At 36.1% G+C, this 27,645-nt stretch overlaps 1 protein-coding gene across 1 annotated transcript in view; it reads left to right on the top strand.

Moving 5' to 3' along the window:
* Positions 1-27,645, top strand: part of LOC137406922 (bridge-like lipid transfer protein family member 1) — a 139,606-nt gene that overhangs the window by 82,458 nt on the left and 29,503 nt on the right. The window contains 20 exon segments of the mRNA XM_068093524.1: positions 2,047-2,239; positions 2,672-2,761; positions 3,326-3,565; positions 4,258-4,368; positions 4,489-4,609; positions 6,427-6,611; positions 6,907-6,997; positions 7,868-8,085; positions 9,684-9,801; positions 10,593-10,739; positions 11,900-12,111; positions 14,675-14,802; positions 15,491-15,614; positions 16,171-16,289; positions 16,903-17,040; positions 18,921-19,091; positions 22,669-22,792; positions 25,356-25,498; positions 25,937-26,078; positions 26,506-26,628. Coding sequence (XP_067949625.1) covers positions 2,047-2,239; positions 2,672-2,761; positions 3,326-3,565; positions 4,258-4,368; positions 4,489-4,609; positions 6,427-6,611; positions 6,907-6,997; positions 7,868-8,085; positions 9,684-9,801; positions 10,593-10,739; positions 11,900-12,111; positions 14,675-14,802; positions 15,491-15,614; positions 16,171-16,289; positions 16,903-17,040; positions 18,921-19,091; positions 22,669-22,792; positions 25,356-25,498; positions 25,937-26,078; positions 26,506-26,628 — 2,938 coding nt within the window.

The following is a 27,645-nucleotide window of genomic DNA, read 5'->3' on the forward strand; positions in this document are numbered from 1 at the left end:
GTTGAATATTCTCGTGTTTAAACATGTATTTACAGTTGAATATTCTCGTGTTTAAACATGTATTTACAGTTGAATATTCTCGTGTTTAAACATGTATTTACAGTTGAATATTCTCGTGTTTAAACATGTATTTACAGTTGAATATTCTCGTGTTTAAACATGGATTTACAGTTGAATATTCTCGTGTTTAAACATGTATTTACAGTTTAATATTCTCGTGTTTAAACATGTATTTACAGTTGAATATTCTCGTGTTTAAACATGTATTTACAGTTGAATATTCTCGTGTTTAAACATGTATTTACAGTTGAATATTCTCGTGTTTAAACATGTATTTACAGTTGAATATTCTCGTGTTTAAACATGTATTTACAGTTGAATATTCTCGTGTTTAAACATGTATTTACAGTTGAATATTCTCGTGTTTAAACATGTATTTACAGTTGAATATTCTCGTGTTTAAACATGTATTTACAGTTGAATATTCTCGTGTTTAAACATGTATTTACAGTTGAATATTCTCGTGTTTAAACATGTATTTACAGTTGAATATTCTCGTGTTTAAACATGTATTTACAGTTGAATATTCTCGTGTTTAAACATGTATTTACAGTTGAATATTCTCGTGTTTAAACATGTATTTACAGTTGAATATTCTCGTGTTTAAACATGTATTTACAGTTGAATATTCTCGTGTTTAAACATGTATTTACAGTTGAATATTCTCGTGTTTAAACATGTATTTACAGTTGAATATTCTCGTGTTTAAACATGTATTTACAGTTGAATATTCTCGTGTTTAAACATGTATTTACAGTTGAATATTCTCGTGTTTAAACATGTATTTACAGTTGAATATTCTCGTGTTTAAACATGTATTTACAGTTGAATATTCTCGTGTTTAAACATGTATTTACAGTTGAATATTCTCGTGTTTAAACATGTATTTACAGTTGAATATTCTCGTGTTTAAACATGTATTTACAGTTGAATATTCTCGTGTTTAAACATGTATTTACAGTTGAATATTCTCGTGTTTAAACATGTATTTACAGTTGAATATTCTCGTGTTTAAACATGTATTTACAGTTGAATATTCTCGTGTTTAAACATGTATTTACAGTTGAATATTCTCGTGTTTAAACATGTATTTACAGTTGAATATTCTCGTGTTTAAACATGTATTTACAGTTGAATATTCTCGTGTTTAAACATGTATTTACAGTTGAATATTCTCGTGTTTAAACATGTATTTACAGTTGAATATTCTCGTGTTTAAACATGTATTTACAGTTGAATATTCTCGTGTTTAAACATGTATTTACAGTTGAATATTCTCGTGTTTAAACATGTATTTACAGTTGAATATTCTCGTGTTTAAACATGTATTTACAGTTGAATATTCTCGTGTTTAAACATGTATTTACAGTTGAATATTCTCGTGTTTAAACATGTATTTACAGTTGAATATTCTCGTGTTTAAACATGTATTTACACAAAACCTTAGTAGATTTTATCTAAAAGTATTGGTATTTTCTTATCAGTTGCGACCACTTTTGATGTTTTAGTTGATTTGATTGCCAGGACTTTTTTAGATTGAAGTCAATAAAACTTGATGGGGGTTAAAACGCTCAGATCCGGCGAAAGTGTGATATTATGCATTATAACTTAATAAATAATACTATGCAATCATTATGCGCATGGTTGTAAGAGGTCAAGTCATTAGTCATGTACGACAATCAAGAGCGTAGGATGTACGCTGTGCGATGTATACAAGTCATGCCAAAGCTGTAACATGTTTATTCGTACACTTATTTATTAGTAACTTGTAAAATGAATGCTTTAATCTAATGAATATTAGATTATTTAAATAATGTTTCAGACAGGCTCACATGTTCACATAAGCTCAAAAAACAGTAGGAAATGATAGTAAGGGATGAAAAGAAATGTTTACACTTTTCCCAGTATCAGGATAATTGTAGACACAATTATTAAGGTAACGTACAATTGTACAACTCGTGAGTTCCCTGTTGGATTTAATTTCAGCATCTTACCACAAGCCGAAAGTAAATCTTCTACGTCCAATTTACCATCTGAAACTGCAACACAACCTGATACCGTTTCCTCTCCACACAAGAAGGCAACTCCAGCGAGTGCATTTGTTGTGCACTTCAGGGGAATAATGCAAGGCTTGACTATAAAAGCGGTATTGCTACCTTCCCTTGAGGCTCAATATAGGGTAAGAAGCTACATGTAATCAAATACATTCATACTGGGTGCGGGCTGTCTAGCAACCTGCCCCGTGTTTGATATTTTAATTAGGGTTTATGCAATATCTTGGCTGTATGCTTTAGTGAAATATATGTTTGTATCTATTTTATGTTTATACGTGTCAGATATACAAATGTGGAGGTGTTTTCTAAGTAAATGTCATATCCATTCATAACATGAATCCTTTAGATGCAGACATATAAATGATGTTGCTCATTGAATAGTAAGATATCATGTATCATTGTACTATAAGCTTTACACTTTCTTCAGGACTTTGCTTCCAGTTTTTTTACATTCGTTCACCTATCTGATTTTGAGCTGTCGATGATGTTGACATGATTTCCTAGTTGCGACCACTGCATTACACATAGTGTACTATCCACAATCACCTTCTTTACAGATTGGAAAAATCATATCGTACGGAGTGACTGGAAATAAGGCTAAGTTCAGCATCAGCCTTCCAGAACATTCTCTCAGCTTCACATCCAAAGTAACCATCATATTTAAAATTTTGTTATTTTTAACAAACATTGTCTTTTCAGTAAACTTATTTGGGCCACTATTAGCAAAACCTTAGCTAGCTTGGCACTAACTTTTAGCCCAAAAAGGAAATATAAAGATTTTTGGTTATAAAATCGTTTGTTCTATTCTTTTTATTCTGGATATATAGGAAATTTCTCATTCCGTCAACTTTTGTTGGCTTAAAAAGTGGTTTTAGCCACATAGGTTTTAAGTGGCTGGTACAACTACATGTATTGGATTATAAGGGACTATTATTGTTATGGCTGGCTTATTCCATTTTGCTACGATAATGTTCAGTTGTAATTGTACATTATTACTTCAAGAATTTAAATAGTTGGGATATTTAATTGTTTGCTAACAGATCCTAATATAAGTATCAATGTACCCAATTTTGTTTCATTCAATTTATTGCTTTTAAAGGTTAATCTTTTAATAAACATGTTTTTTGATAAATTGTTGAATGTTGATATTGTCCTTTACTATATACTGTAATGTTTCTGTGTAACTTCATAAATAACTCTATGATATGTAGACTAAAGAAATAGAGGCTAATTTGCCGTCATCTGCCTCCATTGACCTGCCACTCATGCACATGGATGCCGAATATCGGCCACACAATTCTGGCGATACAACTGAAGTTCTCAGTGACCATGACCTTGAACTTAGAGAAGGACACTTCCTTGACTGCGTCGCCACAGTTGGTCGATTTGAACATCAGCTCAGTACAGATCTCCTCAATCACCTTGTGCTTGTCCAGAAGGTCTTTGTAAAGGTATGACTAGTGCAGTGTTCCATGCTCTCTCTCTCGATTCTGTCATTACATACAATACGCTTGTATAGCGTGTTGTACACACCACTGAATGGGCAGGATTTTCGTGAACTCGTCCTTTTCCTAAACGTATAAATGTGGTTTTCTGCATTTCTAGCATATTGTGTTTTATCTACGCTATAACTTTGCTTTGAAGAAATCTAGCTGATGCATTCAGCTATTGTGTTTATATATTTATTTATGTTTAATATACTTATTATTCCATTACAACACTTTGGAACATTTACATTTGCTAACAGCCCTGCCGATCGCTACTTATATCAAAGTGACTAGAATATAATTTTCAGAGGTACGTATGTACGTATGTTCACCTACAACTCTTGATGTTTAATTTCACCGTAGCAACACCATCTCTGCCGAAACCAGTATCACACTTCTTAGCTATGTTGGAAAGGCTTGGCATGTTTGTTGGTTTGTCTGCGCGGCCTGTGCTTGGAAATTAGACTTAGTACTCTGATCTTGTTGGTAGATCTGATGGTCTGATAGTCCCTGAGGCTATGTTTTTGCAGTGAGGGATGATATTAAACATTCAAAAAATAGCTCTTTTGAGGCAGGATTATGTTCATCCCACTAGTGTATCACTTTTTCTCCTCTTCCCACTACGTTGTTTATTTCTTACCGATGTCGTATTACAGGAAGTGAATGAAGTCCTGCAGAGAGTTGGAGGTGATAAGCCGGCGCCTCTCTGGACGTCTGAAAATTCAACAGCTGAGCCTATTCTCTATAAACTCTATTTCAAACTAAAAGTGAGTTTGTCACAGAAAGTGGGTATTGTATTTTTTATTGTTTGTTGAGCTCACCGGCGTCATTCTTATGGTGAATATTAGCTGCTGTCATATATACTGTTAGCCTTCTCATGTGTCTAGGGAATTCAGATCACAGCCACCACACCAACGTCCAATGCCATGAGGTTTGAAACTGGTGAGATAGATATGGAGTTATCTAATCGGGTACAGAAGATCCGTCAATGCCAGGATAAAACTAAGGGTATGAGTATTGTCACTGTCTAGTAGACTTTATTGATGCTCTTGGTCACTAAATCACTTATAGAGCAGCAGCTGAGAAAGATGTATGGAAAGGATAGTGTTTATAGATTGGTTCTGTTCATCTCACCAACTCCCAGAGTGGAAGTTCTTTGGATGTCATGTTTTTAATCTCCGGGCTAGCGTCTAAAGATGGTCTTTTTACTTTGGAATCTGTTTTGTTACCTGTATTCTAGTACAAGTGTATCCAATGCACTTCCTGGATGGCTTCAGTCTACTGTAAGCACCTTACTGCTTTTCATAGTAAACTCCTACAGCTGAAAGGGGTTATAAAATATTAAAAAAGGTCAGCCATCTGGTTGAGTTGTTGCTATCTGGTTGAGTTGCTGCTATTTGGTTGAGGAGTCTGCAGCAAAATAGCTTCTAGACACAAGCCTACGTCTGCTGCACTCATCTTCTGCTGTATTTGAGATGTTCTGCTGCGCTCCTGTGAAACTCGATAATTAAAAAGATTTTGAAGTATTTCAGTTCTTTTGGCTAGTGTGATGATAATAGATGTAGGAATTGTCTCTGCTTGGCATGTGATTGAGCTGCACCACAACAGACAACTTTATATTTAGCCTGAATTGTTTAAGTGCAAGAAATAAACTTATCTAAAATTGAGCAAAAGCCCCTCGTGCTGTTTCTGGTTTCCTTTTATTTCAACACTGTATATTGTAAAAGTATTAATAAACATAATATTCAATCTTACTTTTATGTATTCAACTACTAATTTCTAGCTATCAATACAATTTTGGTGGTTATTTGGCATTTAAATTTAGTTAGAAGTCAACGTGTATGTAAGCCTCAGTATGAATGTATGAGCTTCACCATATTACAACTTACGAGTTCATTTTAAGCGCTATAAACACTAACAGGCTTTTTAGTGCTTATAACCTCTGTAATCACTTGTTCTTAGTAAAAGTTTGGATTATTTGAGGCAAACAATAAACTCGCTGCATGTGATTTGATAAATTTTATAGCATGCAGATATTTTGTGGATTCAGAAATAATGTTTTATTCAAGTGGCTACTACTGTTAGTGTTTCTCTTTATGACTGCTGTTTAGACAAGGACTAGCGGAATGCCAGGCGCTGCACGGGTGTTAAAAATTAGCTTATAAACAGTGACAGGAAATGTAGTTGCCTGCCACTCGCCATTATCCTAGCACATTGCCAATGGCTAATTTGAGTAAGCTAGTTTTGCTAAACTTACTAATAAGGACCATGAGAGTGAGAGCAAGCATAAAATGATGTTGCGCCGTAATGCAGAGCAGTATGCATATTTTCACCCACATAGAGACCTTTTATATCGTCCAATGAACCCGTCAATCTCGCGTAGCTCAATGGTTCAGCACATCGTCTGGGGAACAGGAGGTTCTGAGAGCAAATCTTCCGCGATACGACTTCTTCATTCCAAGATTTTAATAGCTATAGCTAGACAAATCAAATCACACACACCACACACACACACAAACTTTGAGATATATATATATACATGTATATTGGTTTCCGTTGTGGCCAGTTTTTTTGCTGTATAATAGCTTTGGTATGTTATAGCTATGTTTTGGTTTTTCGCCACAAACTGAATCACTATGTATGTTATGAGCTACACAGTGCAGCCAAATCAATCATTTTTAAAAAAGTTGCAAAATGCAAGAAACATACGAATATGAAGAACATGGAGGGGAGAAATCAACTATTGTAGCATCAATGGTTGCTTATAACACTTTTTACTGCCATTTTTCAACAAGTTGTTCAATGTTAGACATGTCTTTCGGTAGATGATAAATAAATCGGGCTATACTGACATGTGTCTACAGGTGCAAAACTGTTTGGAAAGGCTCATATAGAGGTGAATGTGTCTCTCGGACAGCTTATCAACAACCCTATGTTCAGCGAAGCGGAGTCAGAGTTTCAGGTGCTATCTTACTTCAAGACTAAAGTGGACGTACGCAACGCTCTTAAGGTAGGCTTAATTTATGTGAGCTTGCTAAACTAAATTGTGTCAGTGAAACCTAGCAGACTGTTATTTTCTAATTCATATATTTTGAAGTTTCAGTCCTGTATTTCTTATTCATTGTGCCAAGTATATTGCTGAATTATTTCTCTTAGCAAATATAACTGTGAGATGGGGCACTTTTGCCATCATTTCTCACCACTATTTAATTTTTTTAAATTACTAGTTTTTTTCTGTGTTGCGCTCGACGGCTATCTTGTGTTTTTTTGTTGTTTCTACATCATAATTGTTTAATATTTTGCAGGAGGAAATGCTGTCTAGTGAAGATAAAGAGGTTCTACTCATCACACTACAGAGGCCCATAGTTTTCATACAGCCTGCTTCTTTTGATAAGGGTGAGTTTATCCTTACCTCATCGTTTGAAAAGTGTATTTCATTAGTTCATCTACTAAAAGTGAGCAACTCCTTACCTCATTGTTTGGTAAGAGTAAGTTACTCTTTACCTTATTGTTTGGTAAGTGTGGGCAACTCCTCATGTCATTGTTTGGTAAGAGTGAGCAACTCCTTACTTCATTGTTTGGTAAGAGTGAGCAAATCTTTACCTCATTGTTTGGTAAGAGTGAGCAACTCCTTACTTCATTGTTTGGTAAGAGTGAGTTATTCCTAACCTCATTATTTGGTAAGAGTGAGCAACCCCTTACTTCATTGGTTGGTAAGAGTGAGCAATCTTTACCTCATTGTTTGGTAAGAGTAAGCAACTCCTCACTTCATTGTTTGGTAAGAGTGAGCAACTCCTTACTTCATTGTTTGGTTAGAGTGAACAACTCCTTTATTATCTGATGGAGATTAATTGTCTATTCAATTAGTTAGAACACTAGTCAGCACTTTTCAATGGTTTCAAGTGAGATAGCATGTCAATATACTAATAGTGAGTTTATTTGTTTGGCAGTGGCTAAGATCATTTCCTATACACAAAAAATAGTAACATTTGAGTTTAAATTTGTTTTTCTGCTGTACCTACCATAGAGTTATCTTCCCCTAGAGTGATAACAACACTAGCGTTTCCGGTGCCAACAAGGATAACTCTATGGTACCTACCAAATTTTTTATGCTACTTCAAATCAAAGTAATTAACTTTTAACAAAGTGTACCTAGTGAAACGCCTCTCTTTTCTCACTTCTTGTGCAGCATTCTAACAAAGTGTACATAGTGAAACATAGCGAGCTCCAAACATTTCATTTACTGTATGTGTTATTTGTTGACAGCCGTTATGGTATGGCTCAACTACAGAAATGCCTATGAGTACTGGCATGAGCAGCGGATGGCTCTCAACTCTGAGATACAGGAAGCCACCCAGAGCATTCTGGAACGGGCGTCACGAGTTCGGTCCAGCACAATCTCAGTATCAAGCAGTAGCAGTCTCTTCCTTCAGCTGACAGTTGATGATATCGGAGTGTGTGTTCCACTCACTCCTTCCTATACCGTAAGTGAGAGCTTTCCGTCAAATTGTTCCTATGACCTGCAAAAAACAACACGAGTCAGACTTATAGTAATAACAGTGTGTTTTATGTAACATGTCAAGTATGGTTACAGACTAAAATGTTGAGTAAAACGTTATCTTTTAGTTGTATCCATGTATTCAGGTTTGACATTAGGATCAATAGTTAAATATATTAGGTATTATCTATTATTGTAATTACTTTCGTTATTTATTTATGCTAACAAATTTTATTTCATGTTGTATCTCAAAAACTTTACATGTACTTTACTAGTGCTATCTTTTCACATTCTGTTCTTATATACTTTTTTTTGGTCTATTAGATGTTACTGGGTAGAATTTAGTGGTTTCACCATGAAAATGTTCTCTAAGGTCAGGGACAACTTTGGTTTTGAACTTTTCCATTTAGCCTACATTCTTACCATTGTTAGTTTGCCGTAAGAAGGGTGAGTAAAAAGCTGTTGTTGTTCTTAGGTGTCCACATAGGTTTGCGTTATTAGACCTAGAGACTCCTAACACATTCACCTATAGAGACCAAAGTCTGTCATTACGTTTGTAGTTAGTCAATTCTTATTTGAAGAGATATTTGCTAGTGAAGGCTTACATTTCTGCCTGCTCAAAGGCCAATCTTGTTTTTAAAAAAATGCTTTCCACTAATGACAATATATTCTTGTTTTATTACAAGGTAGCAATATTTTTACATGTGGTACAGGTTGTTTTACTAAACCGCTGATCACTATCTTATGCTATTTCCATGAATATTTTATAGAAGCCAAAAGGATTTTGGACCCATTTCAAAAACCTATTTTATATAACGGTGTCATACAAGGTTACCTCTCTGCAGTTTAAACTATGCATCAAAACAAGTTTTAAAGTTTAAAAATATACTGATAAGGGGTCAGATAACTGCCAATGCTATACCTTTAGGATTGTCATGATTTGCAGTTTTCCATTTTCTCTTACTATTATTATACAGTACAGTACGTGGTTCACTAAATAAGGGATTTAACAGTTCCCGTTTTCATGAAATGCGCTACTTCCAATCAAATTAAACACAGAAATGGTTAACTGATTTTATATGTTTGGGAATTTGAGTTTGGTTTGGTTTTGGTTGGATTTGGTTTGGAATTTTTTGGTTAACCGATGAAAATGTTTGGAAAAAGGTTTTAGTCAAAATAATATTTCTAGTTGACCTCCTCACACATATGGAGTTGTGCACCCTCTATTGTTTCATATCGTTTTTTATATTGTTATATCATCTATGCTAAACATGTTGGTGTTTAAAATGTTCTGTGGTAATTATGTCTTGAACGCGTCGTTATCTTAAAGTTAGCTCGTTATACTTGTTTAATACTTTACTTTCTATGTAGCCATTGTTGTAAGATGTAAGTTGTGAGCACTTCTTCAGCATGTCAATAGTTAGCCCATGTTACATGTGTGTTAAGTTACAGCGGGTATTTGCAATTTTAACTGCTGAAAATGTTTTTATTTATAAATTTAGCAACTTCTCAACATCATATCCAGAATTATCAGAGTATAATTATGATCAGCTGCATGTGTCAACTTTTGACCTCATATTTAAGGATGCCGCGCAGAAAGCAGATTTGCTGGAAGGAGGATCAGCGCTGCTGATAACAATAGAGAGAACTCAGGTGCAAGCGTGCTCCAGCAACTCTTTGGTTACTAATGGAACATTCACAGGTGAATTTCAATATCCCTTAAGTCATGTAATTCAATCTTAAAGTCATGTTTAACTCAATAATTTCAAATTCCGTTCACCATTTCAATGCTATAAGCTCTTGTAAAAAGGTAACTATTTAAAAGTTTCATCAAGGTTTGCCCATATCCTGCATGTTGCGCTCATTTTGATGTTTTGTGTTTGTTCAAGCTGATATTTTGTGCAACCTTCTATGCCCGCAACATTTGCAACGGTGCACTGCATTATTAGAAATGGCTGTAATTATGTGGTGAGTGTGTAATCCCAGCTTCTTGAGAATTGTCCTACACTATTTATCTGTTTGTTAGAGTAGTGAATGTGTACTTCCAAGTTATCCGGAGAGGTAATCAAATCACTTTCACCGTTGATGAATTTTGCAGTGTGTTAGTGTGAAGGAAGCTTACTCTGTGTCATATTACTACTTTATACATGCTGGTGAATATGCCTGTCATATTACCATTTTATACAAGCTGGTGAATATGCCTGTCGTATTACTACTTTATACATGCCGGTGAATATGCCCTTAATCTTTATCTGGTTTTTGCATCTGTGTTTTGATTTATTGCTCTCTTCCGATTTTTTGAAGCAGCAACTCCAAGACGCAGGACAGTGTTTTTATAAACTCCGTGTTTTGTCATCAATAGCTTTCTCACTCTAACTAACCCTTTGAGTGGTGGGCTTTTGCTGAACAGCCCCTCTCTCACAGTTTTTTCCCAATAATCTGCTTTGTATATAATATTAAGCTGAAGTTTTTGAAAGTTCAACTGTTTTACAGACTTTTGCGTGAGGTTTGATGAGCAGTTTGAAGTGAATCTGGATGACTGGAAGCCAGACAGAACCAACCTACCTGTGATGAACGCATGTATTGTAGAGAAAGGGACATTTAAGATTTGTTCAAACACTGCGCCTAAGGCTTCCGAAGGTCAGTCAGTCTTGGGTTTCAGAAACTGAGAGGGTTGTATTTTATTAACAACACTAACTGCATGTCATACTTACCTTTTCCAAGTATCAACTTTGTAACAAGCCTGTTTTAGTGGTTAATCTTTGTATACTGCTGGTTTGGTTCATACTAACCTCTAGCTTGCCCGTGATTCTTTTTTCAGGTATTCATAGTGTGACAACTTTTCAAAATAGCTCGTGGATAAGTATATTTGAAAATACCATAAATATTTTATTCAGTCGACAAGAGTTTTTGACTAAATTTGATTCAACAATATAAGCGGTCAATAATAAAAGTCATTTAGTTGCACACTGACCCATTTTGTATTTTCAATAATTGGTTATTCTTTGTTAAGTACTAATTGCTATGTTGATAGCAATAATTGCTATATGCTGATAGCAATAATTGTTATGTTGATAGCAAGTGGGGTTCTGGTCTTTAATTAAAAGGACTGCTGTGACTTGCAATACAGTTGTAAGACTGTAGAAATGGTTTGTAAAACGATGAGAATTGATAAAACGTGTGGGGAGAGGGTTTTAGATTGGCCACAAAATTAGATATAAAATGCATTGTATGTTCCTGTCAGCTATACTTGAGAGTATCACATGTTTCTCTCACCTATACTTGAGAGTATCACATGTTTCTCTCACCTATACTTGAGAGTATCACATGTTTCTCTCACCTATACTTGAGAGTATCACATGTTTCTCTCACCTATACTTGAGAGTATCACATGTTTCTGTCAGCTATACTTGAGAGTATCACATGTTTCTGTCAGCTATACTTGAGAGTATCACCTGTTTCTCTCACCTATACTTGAGAGTATCACATGTTTCTGTCACCTATACTTGAGAGTATCACATGTTTCTCTCACCTATACTTGAGAGTATCACATGTTTCTGTCACCTATACTTGAGAGTATCACATGTTTCTCTCACCTATACTTGAGAGTATCACGTGTTTCTGTCAGCTATACTTGAGAGTATCACATGTTTCTCTCACCTATACTTGAGAGTATCACATGTTTCTCTCACCTATACTTGAGAGTATCACGTGTTTCTCTCACCTATACTTGAGAGTATCACATGTTTCTCTCACCTATACTTGAGAGTATTGTATGTTCATCTCAACGATGCTTTCAGAAGAGAATGCCAAGTGGCTCATGAATATCCAATGGGCAATGGATGGCATGGATCTGAATCTCAACACCGGCATCAGTAAGCACCTGGCCGATTTTGGCCAGACCCTCACCACTCTTACCTCAGAGGAAGGCAATCAAGACACTTACTTTAACCATAACGATTCGTCAGTGTCTAGCAGTGACAGCGAGGAGGAAGGAGGGGAGTATGTACGTGTATTTTTTAATAATATAGCTCATGGTGAATGTGGTCTAAATATAGTTCACTAGACTGATGTTTCATTTGATCACACACATATCCTTTTCTGGATACGCGCGCACACACACACCAAGCTGTATATTTATATATATGCTATATCATATATACCTTACATTATATCTACACCATATCATATTATATATAATGCATGCATTATATTATATATGCCCTATAATATACATGTATATGTTCTATGTATATATATTATATATACACTCTACATGTATATATATACATTATATGTATATTCTATATATACACTATACATGTATATAGAAACTATATATACACTATGTACACAGTATATTATACGCATGCATACTTGGTTACATATGTGTGTATAGAGCATTTGCATTCAGCCTGGAAGTAGACATGCCTGTGCTACTGACAATCATCTGTAAAGGATAGTTCTAACCATTCTATGGTTCTCACTCTATTCACTAAACTTATAATCATCCGTTATACGCTAGTTGTTTCAAATTACTCCACCACTTAGTCCGCTGTCGCCATACCTCCATTCATCTTTTATAAGTTTGTCGACATTCATTCTCCGTAGAAACCCTTTTACAAATGGCTTTTAAAGTTTCTACATGTATATACAGCAATCAGGTTTTAGCTGAAGTTGTCTCCCCTCAATCCCCTCTTTACCCACTGTTCTGAAAATAGTGTTGTAGTTATAGTTCAGTTGTATTGAAGACTTCTACTCAAGTATTTCAATTTCTCAATCTAATCATAACCCAATTCTACAAAGACTTGCATCAAATGTACTTTTACTGTGGCCTCTGATATTAAGATGATATTCATAAATCCTTATATTAATTTGTGTGCACCTTTCAACAAGCTCTTGTTGCCTGTCTGTTTATTATACTCCTCTGGCTGCAAGAGCTTCCTTATGAGCTTCAAAACTTATAAACTCGGAGTATTTCAGCGTTATTAGTGTGAATAATATTAAATAGTACATGTATACGATAAACTTATTTTATTAGACAACAGGAAACACTGAGTGACATGTGATATCTTGTAGCAGCAGAATGTTCTGGCGACAGCATTCGCTGTTGAGATAGCTTAATGCTAGATTCTTATTGTGATATATGACGATACCAGCAGCAGTTATGAGATGATTACTGAGTGGCTACTTGTGCTAACTTACTACTCTATTATTCAGAGTAGCTCTGATCAGATACAGTTCAGTAGGTTTTCTCCCTAGGTGCTCTTTTCTACAAGACTGTGCGCATGTCTACACTGATGGCCCATTAATTTCTCATTCTAAGTGCAGTGCACCATCAGGATACGATGCTGATCTGTTCCCGGGTTGGCATCGTATGGTGAAAAAATCACATGTAGGGGTATAGAAACCATAGTAATTATATAATGCAAACATCCCTTGGTGAAAATCATCAAAATTTTATATAAGTGTCGTACATATTAAAAGTTAGTAACAAAATAGTATGTTAACCTTAGTAACTATAGTTATCTACAGTAACTTTATTATATTTAGTGTATTTATTGGCTATAATCTGCATTAAAATGTATCGTTACAATGTTCATTAGCAGCACTCTGTACCGTAGAAAGTTCTTACTTTCAAGACAGACAGACGTATAACAAAAACTTTGAATTCACTTCAAATAAGTTTACCTTACTAAACACACACACTTTAAGCTAAGTTTTAGTATGTATTTTTGACTATTTCACTGAATTTTAACTTTTTATCACATTAATGTTATCGTTTATCAGTTTCAGCCTTCGCTTTCGCTATAGTTTTTAGCCGACCTGTTTAAAACATTTTTCAACTTAATTCGGCAAGAAAACCAGAATGATGCTGTTGTTGTAATGTGGAATTTTGTCAGGGAAGTGGTCTGACTACTGTACCTTCTATATGAAGGTATCGCAGCTCTAACTTTGCTAGTTTTGAAAGGAAAATGTTACCGTTTTACACACGTGAATTGTTGAACTGAGAGAAATCAGTCATCGGGTCACTTTCAGGCGTTGTAAAAATATTTTCGTTGAACAGCATTTCGGCAGCTGTCACTTTGATGTACGTAGTAAGCACATCGACTGCCAAATTTGAACTCCGGCCAAAATTGTGTTGAATTTGTATGGTGAAAAAGGATTTGTATGGTGAGATAAAAAAATCATCATGTTCCACTTCGTAAAGTGAAGCAAATCATATATCATGCTAATCGTATCCTGAGGGTGCACTGTATTTGTATGCTATATTGCCTTCATTTCCATAGTTGAACTGTTATTTTAATTTCTTTCACGTTTGAAGCTATGCTAAAATAGTTTTTATTCAATATCTCCTGATGAAGGTAGTCAAAAAACAAAGTTTTTAGCCAGCTGTGTGCTCTTAGGCTTGCTTTGAAATGGACTCAAACTTTAGCTGTGTCTGAGCCATTTATAATATCTATGTTACAAGCCCATAGATCTTCCTCAACAAGCAATTTGAGGAAACAGTATATGAATATTGCGCCATTTATTGCTTGTTGAGCTGTCATTAGCTTCACGATGTTTTAAAGGAGATGGAGAATAGGGCGAGGATTACAGGACTGCCCCTTTTTGTTTATGACTACAAGATGGATCCACAGAAAAGAGTGCGACTCATAGACCAAGAGATGGGAAAGTTGGCCAAGATAATTGATGATCTGAGGTAATCATTTGGTCTATGGTAAAGTTATGGCAGGTTACGCATGGATCTCATATCATATCTGGTGCTACTTGTTGGAAATGCTCCTTGTCCTATTGAATCATGTTCCACTTCGTAAGGTGAAACAAATCATATATCGAGCTAATCGTATTCTGAGGGTGCACTGTATTTGTATGCTATATTGCCTTCATTTTCATAGTTCAACTATTATTTTAATTTCCTTCACGTTTGAAGCTATGCTAAAATAGTTTTTATTCAATATCTCCTGATGAGGGTAGTCAAAAAACAAAGTTTTTAGCCTTGGCATAATATATAACAGATAGTGAGACCAGGTTGGACCTTTCCTATCACGGCGTAACATACAACTACAACAGGTAATATACAACAGATAATTATATCAAAGGCTGGACCTTCCTTACCGTAGTGTAGTGAGAGGAGATGGTAAGAAACATTTTGAATAAGGCTTACCAGCCGTTTGAATATGAGTGTATGGTAAAATAGGCCAATTGATTGTAACTTGTCTCTGCATTTAGGAAAGCTTTCTAAATTTTGATGAAGTTATTGTACTTGATTTTACTAGGGCATCTCAGCCATTGTCTCCCTTGAGCACTTCTTGTTGATTGCTGTGCTCTGTTCACCTTTAACATTGATTAGTTGACCTTGTTTATTGTTTGATCTCTCTACAACGCAGGAGTCTAGATGCTAAGCCAACAGTTATAGAGATCGAAGAGAAGAAGCTGCATGAGCTCGAGGCTGTCCTCTGCAAAGAATTTCGACGAGACATCGTTGAGAAAATTCGGAATCGTAGCATTCGGGTATGTTGACTCCTGACCTAATGGTCGACGATGAACCAAAGCCAATCAAATGAGTAAACGAACTGTCGATAGTTGTAAGATTTTCCTATGGAGTGTGTGGATGGAGAGTTCTATAGTTTTATCTATGGTTGTATCTATGATTGTAGCCATGGTTGTAGCTGTGGTTGTATCTATGGTTGAAGTTATGGTTGTAGCTGTGGTTGTACCTATGGTTGTAGCTATGGTTGTATCTATGGTTGTATTAAAATGCATTGCTGCTTGCCTTTTCAACACAATATGTATTTTAGGAGTTTGTATTTGCGTGGAATGCAGACAGGTGATGATTTTAACAAGGATGTCTGTTCTTTATTCTTGTTGACATCCTCTGTGAAGTCAGTTTTATTATATTGGTGATTATATTGGTGACGATGAATGGTGGAGCTGATTTTAGTTAGAAAAGAATGTGTCTTCATATGGTGTATGAAGTAATACATAGGTAACGTATGTCTCTTTTGATATTGTTCATAACCAAGCGTGTGTTGCTCATTTATGGTTACGATTATTTCTCCTTTTGCAGGCAACCTTGCTCAAGGATAAGTTAGGGTGGGGCTCATCAAAGCCTGGTCATGGTAGAAGTCTGTCTGGCTCCATTACCATTCCTTCGTTAGATGACAAGACGTTGCACAACTATGTTAGGTATTTGGCTAACTCTCCTACACAGTATTACTTTTAGACTAATTTGTCTTATCAAATCATTTTATGTTTATCTTATCAGCTTAGTAGGCCGGAGGTGAACTCATGTTTCAACTCTTAATTTCTATAGACAGCGAAACTAATTTTGAGTTTTTAGTCGTCCAACAAAAATCAAACCATTGACAAATTACCCAAGCACTGACCAAAACCTATAATAGCTGCCTAACAAGAAAGCAAAACATGTAATACATGTCTCATAATCAATCACAGCATTTCAAAATTGTTTCTCAAACTCAATAAAGACATTTTATGGCTGTCCAACAATCGGCCCGATCCTGTCATGCCAGTCCAATAAGCAATTGAACCGTTTATGGCAGTCTAACAACCAATCAAAACCTTTGATCTCGACCTAATAACCTATCAAAACCTTTGTTATCAGCCCAACGACCAATCAAAACCTTCGATGTCGACCCTACAGCCAATGAAAAGCTTTTGTAGCTGACCAACCACCAATCAAAACAGTTACTCTTAAACTGCTTGGAACTAAACACAAATCTCGTTAAGAATTTCAGTCGTGGGCATGTCTGCAAAATACATGAGCATCTATATTGAACAGGCACTCACCTGACACGCCAGATATACACAGGAAGTCAGCATTCGCTAAAATGGAAGCTATTCAGTCAGACAGTGTTGACTCACTGGCAGAGGATATTGAACAGGACTTCCTGCATACTCAGGCTAAGCGTCACCATAGGTAAGTTTTTGACCACCCTCTACTACTGCAATTATGCTTTGCAAGCCTGTAGAAATAAGCTATTAATAATGTTGAAATAATCGACATAATTTAAACACGCTCACCTGATCCTATAGAGTATGAATTTTACAACTTTACTGGTTTGGGTTTTCTCGCTGCTAGAGTTAAAATGCACGGCATAAATCGCGACCATAACGTGCGACCATAACGTGCCACTATAACGTGCGACCATCACACGCGACCAAAAGTGCGACCATAACATTTGATGAAGTTTCATAATAATGTGATTTGCCACTTCGCTGCTCTAGCCAACCTTTGTAAACTACTCTAGTAATTTTAAAGTCTCGGATTAATGCTGCATCAAAGGAAAGTGACTTCATCCTAACCAAAATCCTCTAATCTGTTGCATTAAGGATGCTTTCGGAATCCATATGCATATTCCTTGATAATTTAAACAGAATTATCGATAACAATAATAAAAAATAATTTCTTTGTTCCAAAATATTTTAATTACCTTGAAAAGAACATGTGAATGATCAGCTTGAATACTATCAACTAACACAACATCCCAGCTTGAATTTATGACTACATTGTCGTAGCTACGGGCGTTTCAGTTTCACCCGCTGCTACAAAAACATGAACGAAATGTCATTAGAATTTTCTCTTTTTGTGCCAGGTATATCTTTATATTTCTAATTGTATCATATGTAGTGTCATTTCTGATGGAAACATTCATAAACTCTGAAACATTTTATCGCTTTTGCGAACAATTTCTTTAAAATATTATTTTTTACGAAACGAAAAGGTTGCAATATAGACTTGAGTAGCCACCAAATTCTATGCATTGAATACTTTTGCACTGAATTACTAATACCTTAAACCATAATTGTCACATAAAACTTTTATCGTATTTATTAGGTAAATCAGACACATTGATTCCGATTTTGTACTCAAAATAAAGATTGGGCCACTAACTTTCACAGTAATGAAGGTTTTTACAGCGTTTTAATATCGGTCTCGAAAACAACACGATCGGCACAACAAGCTCCGTTCATAAATACGTGACGTAACCTAGCGTTTTAGGAACGGAAGTTAAGGATGTTTAGACCGATTTAGAATAATAGGTATGGGTGTTTTAAAATGTATTGTTATCTAAATTCATCCTTAAGAATAACCAGTCTTTTCTGAATTTTAGATAAGCTATTTAACATTGTATATTTCAAAATGAGCTCCAAAAACGCGATAACAACGCTAGCTTGTGATAAAACCGCGCTTTTTGAGCTCTTTTTTTGGCCTTCAGTCTATTAAACATCCTGTAACAAGCTACGAGCAATTTTAAATAGTTTATATACCTTTCATAAAAGACAGATTATTTCACAGGCTGGATTTAGATAATAATGGGTTTTAAGACACCCATCTCTATTATTCTAAATCAGACTAAACATCTCTAAATTCCGTTCCTGAAAAAGCTAGGTTTCGTCACATATTTATGGGCGGAGCTTGTTATGTCGATTGTGTTGTTTTCAAGACGGATATTAAAACGCTTTAAAAAGCCTTAATGACTTGGAAAGTTAGTAGACCAATCTTTATTTTGAGTACAAAATCGGAATCAGCGTGTCTGATTTATCTAGAATATACAATAAAGGTTGTACATGACAGTTATGGTTTAATCATGCCAGCGCTTAAAAAATCCACAAGCTCAAATATAATTTCTACACGGCGAGTGTTCAAATAGCACCTACATGACATAAACGTCAACGCATGTCTTACAATGACAAAACCTGAGGTACGCATATAGAATCTGAAAGCGCCCTGACCTGCTCGCCTTTGCCCTGGACTATGAATGAATATCATGGTCTAACATGCAGTAATGATTCTAGTGGAGGTAGCAGTCCTACCAAAACTACTAAAGAGGCCAAGTCTGTACTTTTGCCACCCGAACCCATCATAGACCTTATTATGGACCTCAAGATAGACATAACAAGCGGGCAGTGCATTCTCCACCCGGATAACGCTGACTCTGAGGAAGGGGAGACTGGCTTTAAGCCAAGGTGAGTTAAAAGCCTTTTATTCTAAAAATGATATCTTGTATTATAATCGTTTGTGCAGTAATTTAAGTAATGGCGTGCAAGCATGGGCAATGTATCTCAACACTTGTATCCAGATTTGATTTTATTGTTATTCTAGAGGGCGGTTGTAGTTGTTGATTCTTTAAAAAGATGTTATAGTCACGTATAAGATGTCTCATTTATGTTTTGCTCCCTTCCTGGCTGTTTCTTCTTTCATCACTTGAGTTTTTGCCTTTTTTTTCTCAGTAGACCTGCCAACAATCTTCTAGCTTCTTTCCCTACCGGTAATAGGCTAGCGGTGATAACGCAGGAGAGCAACAGGTAATACCGCCTATACTCCTAAGGCTATATATTCACACCCGCTTCAGTGTGTACCTAGTTTCCTCTGTACTTTCGCTTTTTATTACTCACAGTCGGGGTCACCGTGTGTTCACCTCAACAGCTGCTTAGGTCACAAGGCTTTACATTTTTTGTTTCACTTCTAAATATATTTACATAGTACCCAGTTCCAGAAGCTATTCTGTTCAGGACTTGTTAGCAATTCGAACGCTTCTAATGCAGTGGAGTGATTCCTAGCAGAGTTTAGAGATCGATGTGCTGGTTTGAATGATTGGAAGCTTCTAACACGTTCAGCTCAGAGAGTGATTTGTTACCATCTAAACTCTCAGAGAGTGATCTGTTACCACCTAAACTCTCAGAGAGTGATCTGTTACCAACTAAACTCTCAGAGAGTGATCTGTTATCATCTAAACTCTCAGAGAGTGATCTGTTACCATCTAAACTCTCAGAGAGTGATCTGTTACCATCTAAACTCTCAGAGAGTGATCTGTTACCATCTAAACTCTCAGAGAGTGATCTGTTACCATCTAAACTCTCAGAGAGTGATCTGTTACCAACTAAACTCTCAGAGAGTGATCTGTTACCAACTAAACTCTCAGAGAGTGATCTGTTACCAACTAAACTCTCAGAGAGTGATTTGTTACCATCTAAACTCTCAGAGAGTGAACTGTTACCACCTAAACTCTCAGAGAGTGATCTGTTACCATCTAAACTCTCAGAAAGTGATCTGTTACCACCTAAACTCTCAGAGAGTGATCTGTTACCACCTAAACTCTCAGAGAGTGATTTGTTACCACCTAAACTCTCAGAGAGTGATTTGTTACCACCTAAACTCTCAGAGAGTGATCTGTTACCACCTAAACTCTTAGAGAGTGATCTGTTACCGTCTTGTTAAAATCTGTTAAGATCTTGCATTCTTTCAACTATGTAATTAAAATAATTTAATTAAGAATCAGGTTCCAATCTGTAATGGATATAGTAACAGTATGATTTCATGCTGAGCTTTGAATTGAAAGTTATAGGAAATAAGAGATATAGGTAATGATGAGATTATGTGCTGTGTAATAAAACTAGCTCATTGTAGCATCCATTATCACGGTCAGAAGCATTCTTCCTAAAGACTAACGATAGCCTCTGCTTTAGCTCTTTATTTTTCCCCGACCCGAATCCTGTATTAATGCCAGTTCTTATCATCATAAAGATGGTCATTCCTTGATTGACTGTAGAGCAATCTCTTTGTTACACCAGTAACTGTTGTTGAATATATTTTAATATCAAGCTAATTGGTACCAATGTTCTGGTGAATATTAGTTAGCCTCTGTGCTATTAAATGGTAGTGAGTCTCTCTGTAGTGATAGATGGTAGTGAATATTTCTGTACTAGTAGATAGTAGTGAGTCTCTCTATACTAATATATAGTAGTGAGTCTCTCTGTACTAGTACATAGTAGTGAGTCTCTCTCTACTAGTAGATAGTAGTGAGTCTCTCTCTACTAGTAGATAGTAGTGAGTCTCTCTCTACTAGTAGATAGTAGTGAGTCTCTCTCTACTAGTAGATGGTAGTGAATATTTCTGTACTAGTAGATAGTAGTGAGTCTCTCTATACTAGTATATAGTAGTGAGTCTCTCTGCACTAGTAGATGGTAGTGAGTCTCTCCGTACTAGTAGATGGTAGTGAATATTTCTGTACTAGTAAATAGTAGTGAGTCTCTCTATACTAGTATATAGTAGTGAGTCTCTCTGTACTAGTAGATAGTAGTGAGTCTCTCTCTACTAGTAGATAGTAGTGAGTCTCTCTCTACTAGTAGATAGTAGTGAGTCTCTCTCTACTAGTAGATAGTAGTGAGTCTCTCTCTACTAGTAGATGGTAGTGAATATTTCTGTACTAGTAGATAGTAGTGAGTCTCTCTATACTAGTATATAGTAGTGAGTCTCTTTGTACTAGTAGATAGTAGTGTGTCTCTCTGTACTAGTATATAGTAGTGAGTTTCTCTGTACTAGTAGATAGTAGTGTGTCTCTCTGTACTAGTAGATAGTAGTGAGTCTCTCTATACTAGTAGATAATAGTGAGTTTCTCTCTCTATTACTAGATGGTAGTGTGTCTCTCCGTACTAGTAGTTAGTAGTGAGTCTTTCTGTACTAGTAGATAGTAGTGAGTCTCTCTGTACTAGTAGATAGTAGTGTGTTTCTCTCTACTAGTAGATGGTAGTGTGTCTCTCTCTACTAGTAGATGGTAGTGTGTCTCTCTCTACTAGTAGTTAGTAGTGAGTCTCTCTGTACTAGTAGGTAGTAGTGAGTCTCTCTATACTAGTAGATAGTAGTGAGTCTCTCTGTACTAGTAGATAGCAGTACGTTTATATCGCTCATCTACTATTGCAGAGTGTAGAGTTGATCTTGATGGCACACTTCCTTTGGGACTTATTCTATGCATTTTCGATTTAGTGTATCTCTTTGTTAGGTATAATCATTCACAGAAATGCATTTCCCAGAAGCATTCTTACTTAATAGTAGTTTTAGATTTTTCTTTTCTGTTTTTCGCTGACATGATTCATGCTTTTCACCGTAACTGCTGGTCCTGCAAGTGACTCAAGCTTTCCTTTACCCCATAAACAACTTATAAATTAAATGCTGGTCTGAGTGACCATGTCTATGAATGTCGCATGAAATGGTAGATGGAGGTTTGCTGGTTGTTGGTCTCACATCAACCAAATCCTTACTAGACAGCCCTTTCTTTCTTGTTAATTATATAGATATAGCTAAATGTTTGTGCTATTAACATGGGTTGACCAGTTGAATTCTGGAGAAGTATATATTGCCTTTTTAATCGCTTTTGTGCATGATTAAAAAGGCAATATATATTGGTCTGATTTGTTTTAGATTTTTTCGAACTCATATTTTACTGCTAATAGTAATTTAATATTAAATGCGAGCAAATAATCTTACTAAATGTATTAATGATGCACATAGATCTGTTTGCAAGATAGGTCAACCTCTGAGTACGTTAGCCAGTGCAGATGGAGCTGTCTACTATCATAAGAGAGTGTTAATAAAAACAACCAGACAGACCATGAGAATGAGGTCAATATAAGAAGATGAAGAGTTGATCAGACCATGTTTCTCTTACACAGCATGTCTGCACGGTTCTCTGTTCAGATTTCTGTTATATTTTATTGAGGCCACTTGTCGTAAGATTATTCATCAAATATGTTGTTTCACTTGAAGCATGTTACGGTCGATATCAACGTCTCCGCAGTCTACCAGAAAGTTCAAACAGGAAAGTCTCTCATCTAAGGTCAAAAGTCAGGACAATAGGACAGTTTTTTTGCTGCCAGGAATCGAGGTCAAGGTACGTTCTCTAGTAGTTGTGCTCTCTTTCACTTGTTTATTAGTCATACTCCTCAGCACTTATTTTCTATGTCTATTGTCTCATGAGTCTATTTGCTGCTCTTGTGAATAGAACTGTATAAAATTTCTAACTTTCTAACCTTCATTATGTTGGGATGTTCCATTGTATCACTTTAGTCAGAGATAGAGGATAGACATACAGATAGTTGCTATAAGCTTAACCCTTGTTGGGCATATTGCACGTCTTGAAAATGCTAATGAATTCTTTAGTTGATTTTGAGTTTTCTGTAGTTCGTTCTTTGATTGACCTTTGTCTTTTGGTTGTTAAGCTTGCCATTGAATAGTAACACTGCTTGCTAAACAAAGGTGCTTTAAGATAGCTTACATGTAGGTTTTATGGGGTTTATTAGTGACATTCCGATTCACATAGACGGTGATATTCTTCTATAGACAGTGAAACTAATTTTGAGTTTTATTACTGCCCGACTATGACCTACTGAAAGACTGACCAAAATATTTTTTTAGAAAAGCTGTGGTTGTTTTTGCAGTGATTGATGTAGACGATAGTACATACTAATCTAGTTGCGCTGGTGCCGGGTGAAGAGAGTAAACGCATGCCTGTCGATACCTCATTTCAAACCATCGTATAATATGATTGCACCTGCTATAGTGAAAGGTTACTGTCACCTGTTTGTATCTATATTGAGGATAACACTGCTTGACTTCTTCTATTCAACTGTGCACTTGCACAAGTTCATTCCTTGTTGATTTAAAGTAGTCTCCAAACCATTGAGTACCATAATATAAATCAGATCTTACATTTCTGACTGACTCCACTACCGATTCTCTCGTTCTCTAAAATTAAGGCTTCCTTATATACGGTAAACCGGCAAATGCCAGCCAATATCGGCATACGCCAGTCTGTATCGACATATTCCGGCTGATTAGACAGATTCAGCAGATATTAGGGATTCCAATATACCGAGTATGAGTCGCAGCATTTACTGAACATTTATTAACAAATGGAACGCCCAATTAAAACACTAAATGATATAATTAACTAAAATCCTAGACAGTAGTTATAAAGATTTGTTCAACAAAAACGAGTATCATATACATAAATTTGTGAGAAAAAAATAGTCGGGCATTATAATATATTTAAGATTGGTTGGCTGCAACACCTCATTGTTTTTTTATAACAAATGCATTGAGTGTATACTAAAATGTACTCATTGAAATCGTCTTTGGGTCCTCTTCTAATCTTTAAAGTACCTCACCTTGTCAATCAGATGTCATAATCTTTAAAGTACCTCACCTTGTCAATCAGATGTCATAATCTTTAAAGTACCTCACCTTGTCAATCAGATGTCATAATCTTTAAAGTACCTCACCTTGTTAATCAGATGTCATAATCTTTAAAGTACCTCACCTTGTCAATCAGATGTCATAATCTTTAAAGTACCTCACCTTGTCAATCAGATGTCATAATCTTTAAAGTACCTCACCTTGTCAATCAGATGTCATAATCTTTAAAGTACCTCACCTTGTCAATCAGATGTCATAATCTTTAAAGTACCTCAACTTGTCAATCAGATGTCATAATCTTTAAAGTACCTCACCTTGTCAATCAGATGCCATAATCTTTAAAGTACCTCACCTTGTCAATCAGATGCCATAATCTTTTAAGTACCTCACCTTGTCAATCAGATGTCATAATCTTTAAAGTACCTCAACTTGTCAATCAGATGTCATAATCTTTAAAGTACTTAGCCTTGTCAATCATGTCATTTTACTTGTCCAGCAAAGGATAACTCAAGTGTTTGCATACACATAGGCCTTGATGATCACACATTTCTTATTCACTTTCAGTGATTGATACATTTTGTTGCTTACCCTAGTGGCTACACCTACAGAATCTGAAAGCATTCAATCGTGTTTTTTATTCTTTCCATTTGATATCTTAGATGAAAGTATACTTTGCACCCTATGAAGCCTTACTGTTGGCACTTATCCAATGAGAAGCTAGCATCTGGTCGCAATACTAGGCATGGTCTTGTTAGATTTATTGGGCAATACAGATGCTTTCATCTAACATTCACCACACGATATTTGTTCTAATAGCAGTATTGAGTTTTTTAATGCTCAGTATTTTAATTTGGTAAATCACATTTGGACAGGTTTTTGCGCAGCATCGAATGGCTCACAGATTGTAACCGTGTGGCACCATATAATATTGTATGGCTCCATTTGAGGTCATGTGACACTATACGGCACCATAAGACGTAGTACATCACTGTACAGCCCCATAAGTCATATTACATTGCCATATGACACTAAGTCATAGTACGGCACCATATGACACCATAAGTCATAGTAAGGCACCATATGACACCATAAGACATAGTGCGGCACCGTATGACACCATAAGTCATAGTATAGCATCATATGACACCATAAACATAGTATGACACTATAAGTCATAGTACTGCACCGCATGACACCATAACTTATAGTATGGTATCGTATGACACCATAACATTGACACTTCGAGTCTTATCGTTCAGGTTCACTATTCTTCCAAAACACAAGTAGTCGAGACTCCTCCCTCTTCCCTTGCTAGGGATGTGATTCCACCTTCCACTAACAAGGCTACACCAGATGTTAACATGGTTAGGTCTAAGACAACTCCTACCCTTGAAGGAACTCGGTGAGCTGGCCAATCTTCTTCTGTTTACCATAATCAGTCTGGTTTAACCACTTTAACCAATTTGACTTTGACTCTTGGTCTTATGCTTTTAATGGCGTTTTGAAATGTTCAGGTTTAACTTTAATATTCATATAGCGAAGCAGATTTTATGCTTTTTAATTTTGATTTTCACACAGTTATCTCTGTTTTAATGCTTCCACTACTCATGTTTTTACGCCAAAGTAGTATTTTATTTTGTAATCTATAAAATACTTAACGAGTTCTATATTATATAATTTTTGTCCGCTACAATAATGTTTGAACTCATATTGTTGTAACGCTTCATATGAGGTAAGTTAGCGCTATCATGTAATTCCTTTTGTTTTGCAACAAAGCATTTGACTGTTGATGTATACGATTTTTTATTACATACTTTTCATCAGTCTGGTATTGCTACAGCACAGGGAGGTCTGTTTCACCATCATCAGACAAAAGAAATGCTGGCTCACCTAAATTTTTAAAACCAGGTGGATTTACATTTGATGATTCCGGTAAACCAGTAAAGATAGAAGCTTCTGAGCCATCCGAGCACCAGAAATCAGTGAGTCGGAATTCTATCAAATGTATATTTGTTTCTTATTACCCTATTGGCTGGTCATTTGTTTCTGATTACCCTATTGGCTGGTCGTTGGTTTCTTATTATCCTATTGGCTGGTCATTTGTATCTTATTATCCTTTTGGCTGGTCATTTGTTTCTTATTATCCTATTGGCTGGTCATTTGTTTCTTATTATCCTATTGGCTAGTCATTTGTTTCTTATTATTCTATTGGCTGGTCATTTGTTTCTTATTATCCTATTGGCTGGTCATTTGTTTCTTGTTATGCTATTGGCTGGTCATTCTTTCTTCCTTTGTTCTCTCATTTGCTTCCAATAGCTATTGTTGTTTTATTGTTGTCAACTTTCTTTATGAATGCTGTATTGTTGAGTATGCCTGATGCCGTCCTGAGCTGGTAGTGTTTCATTGCAGTCAACCAATAGCAAGGAGCAATCTTCTTGGGCAGGAAGTCGTTCAAGTGTCGGATCATCTGGTTCATTCAAAAGAAAGAGAGCCAGTCTTTATACATGGATTGTATTGCAGGCTTTACCTGAGGTAAGTAAATACACGAGCCAGTCTTTATACATGGATCGTATTGCAGGCTTTACCTGAGGTAAGTAGATACACGAGCCAGTCTTTATACATGGATTTTATTGCAGGCTTCACCTGAGGTAAGTAGATACACGAGCCAGTCTTTATACATGGATCGTATTGCAGGCTTTACCCGAGGTAAGTGCATACACAAGCCAGTCTTTATACATGGATCGTATTGCAGGCTTTACCTGAGGTAAGTAGATACACGAGCCAGTCTTTATACATGGAATGTATTGCAGGCTTTACCTGAGGTAAGTAGATACACGAGCCAGTCTTTATACATGGATTGTATTGCAGGCTTTACCTGAGGTAAGTAGATACACGTCACTGTTTTAGACAAATAAAATAAAACTGTTTGAAAACAATTCAGTTGATTGACTGACATACGAGAGTGATAGCAATATTTGCGGTTATGTTGAGCCATAAAGGATTGGCATATGTAGTGAGTATGTGCACAGTTTATTCCATCATATAGCCTGCTGGACAGTGTAGTGTGTTGGATAAACGCCTGTCTGCTGAACTAGAGGTTCAAGTGATTCCATCATATAGCCTGCTGGACAGTGTAGTGTGTTGGATAAACGCCTGTCTGCTGAACTAGAGGTTCAAGTGATTCCATCATATAGCCTGCTGGACAGTGTTGTGTGTTGGATAAACGCCTGTCTGCTGAACTAGAGGTTCAAGTGATTCCATCATATAGCCTGCTGGACAGTGTTGTGTGTTGGATAAACGCCTGTCTGCTGAACTAGAGGTTCAAGTGATTCCATCATATAGCCTGCTGGACAGTGTAGTGTGTTGGATAAACGCCTGTCTGCTGAACTAGAGGTTCAAGTGATTCCATCATATAGCCTGCTGGACAGTGTAGTGTGTTAGATAAACGCCTGTCTGCCAAACTAGAGGTTCAAGTGATTCCATCATATAGCCTGCTGGACAGTGTAGTGTGTTGGATAAACGCCTGTCTGCCAAACTAGAGGTTCAAGT

Source organism: Watersipora subatra, chromosome 10 (genome assembly GCF_963576615.1).
Source record: "Watersipora subatra chromosome 10, tzWatSuba1.1, whole genome shotgun sequence".
Lineage (NCBI taxonomy): Eukaryota > Metazoa > Bryozoa > Gymnolaemata > Cheilostomatida > Watersiporidae > Watersipora > Watersipora subatra.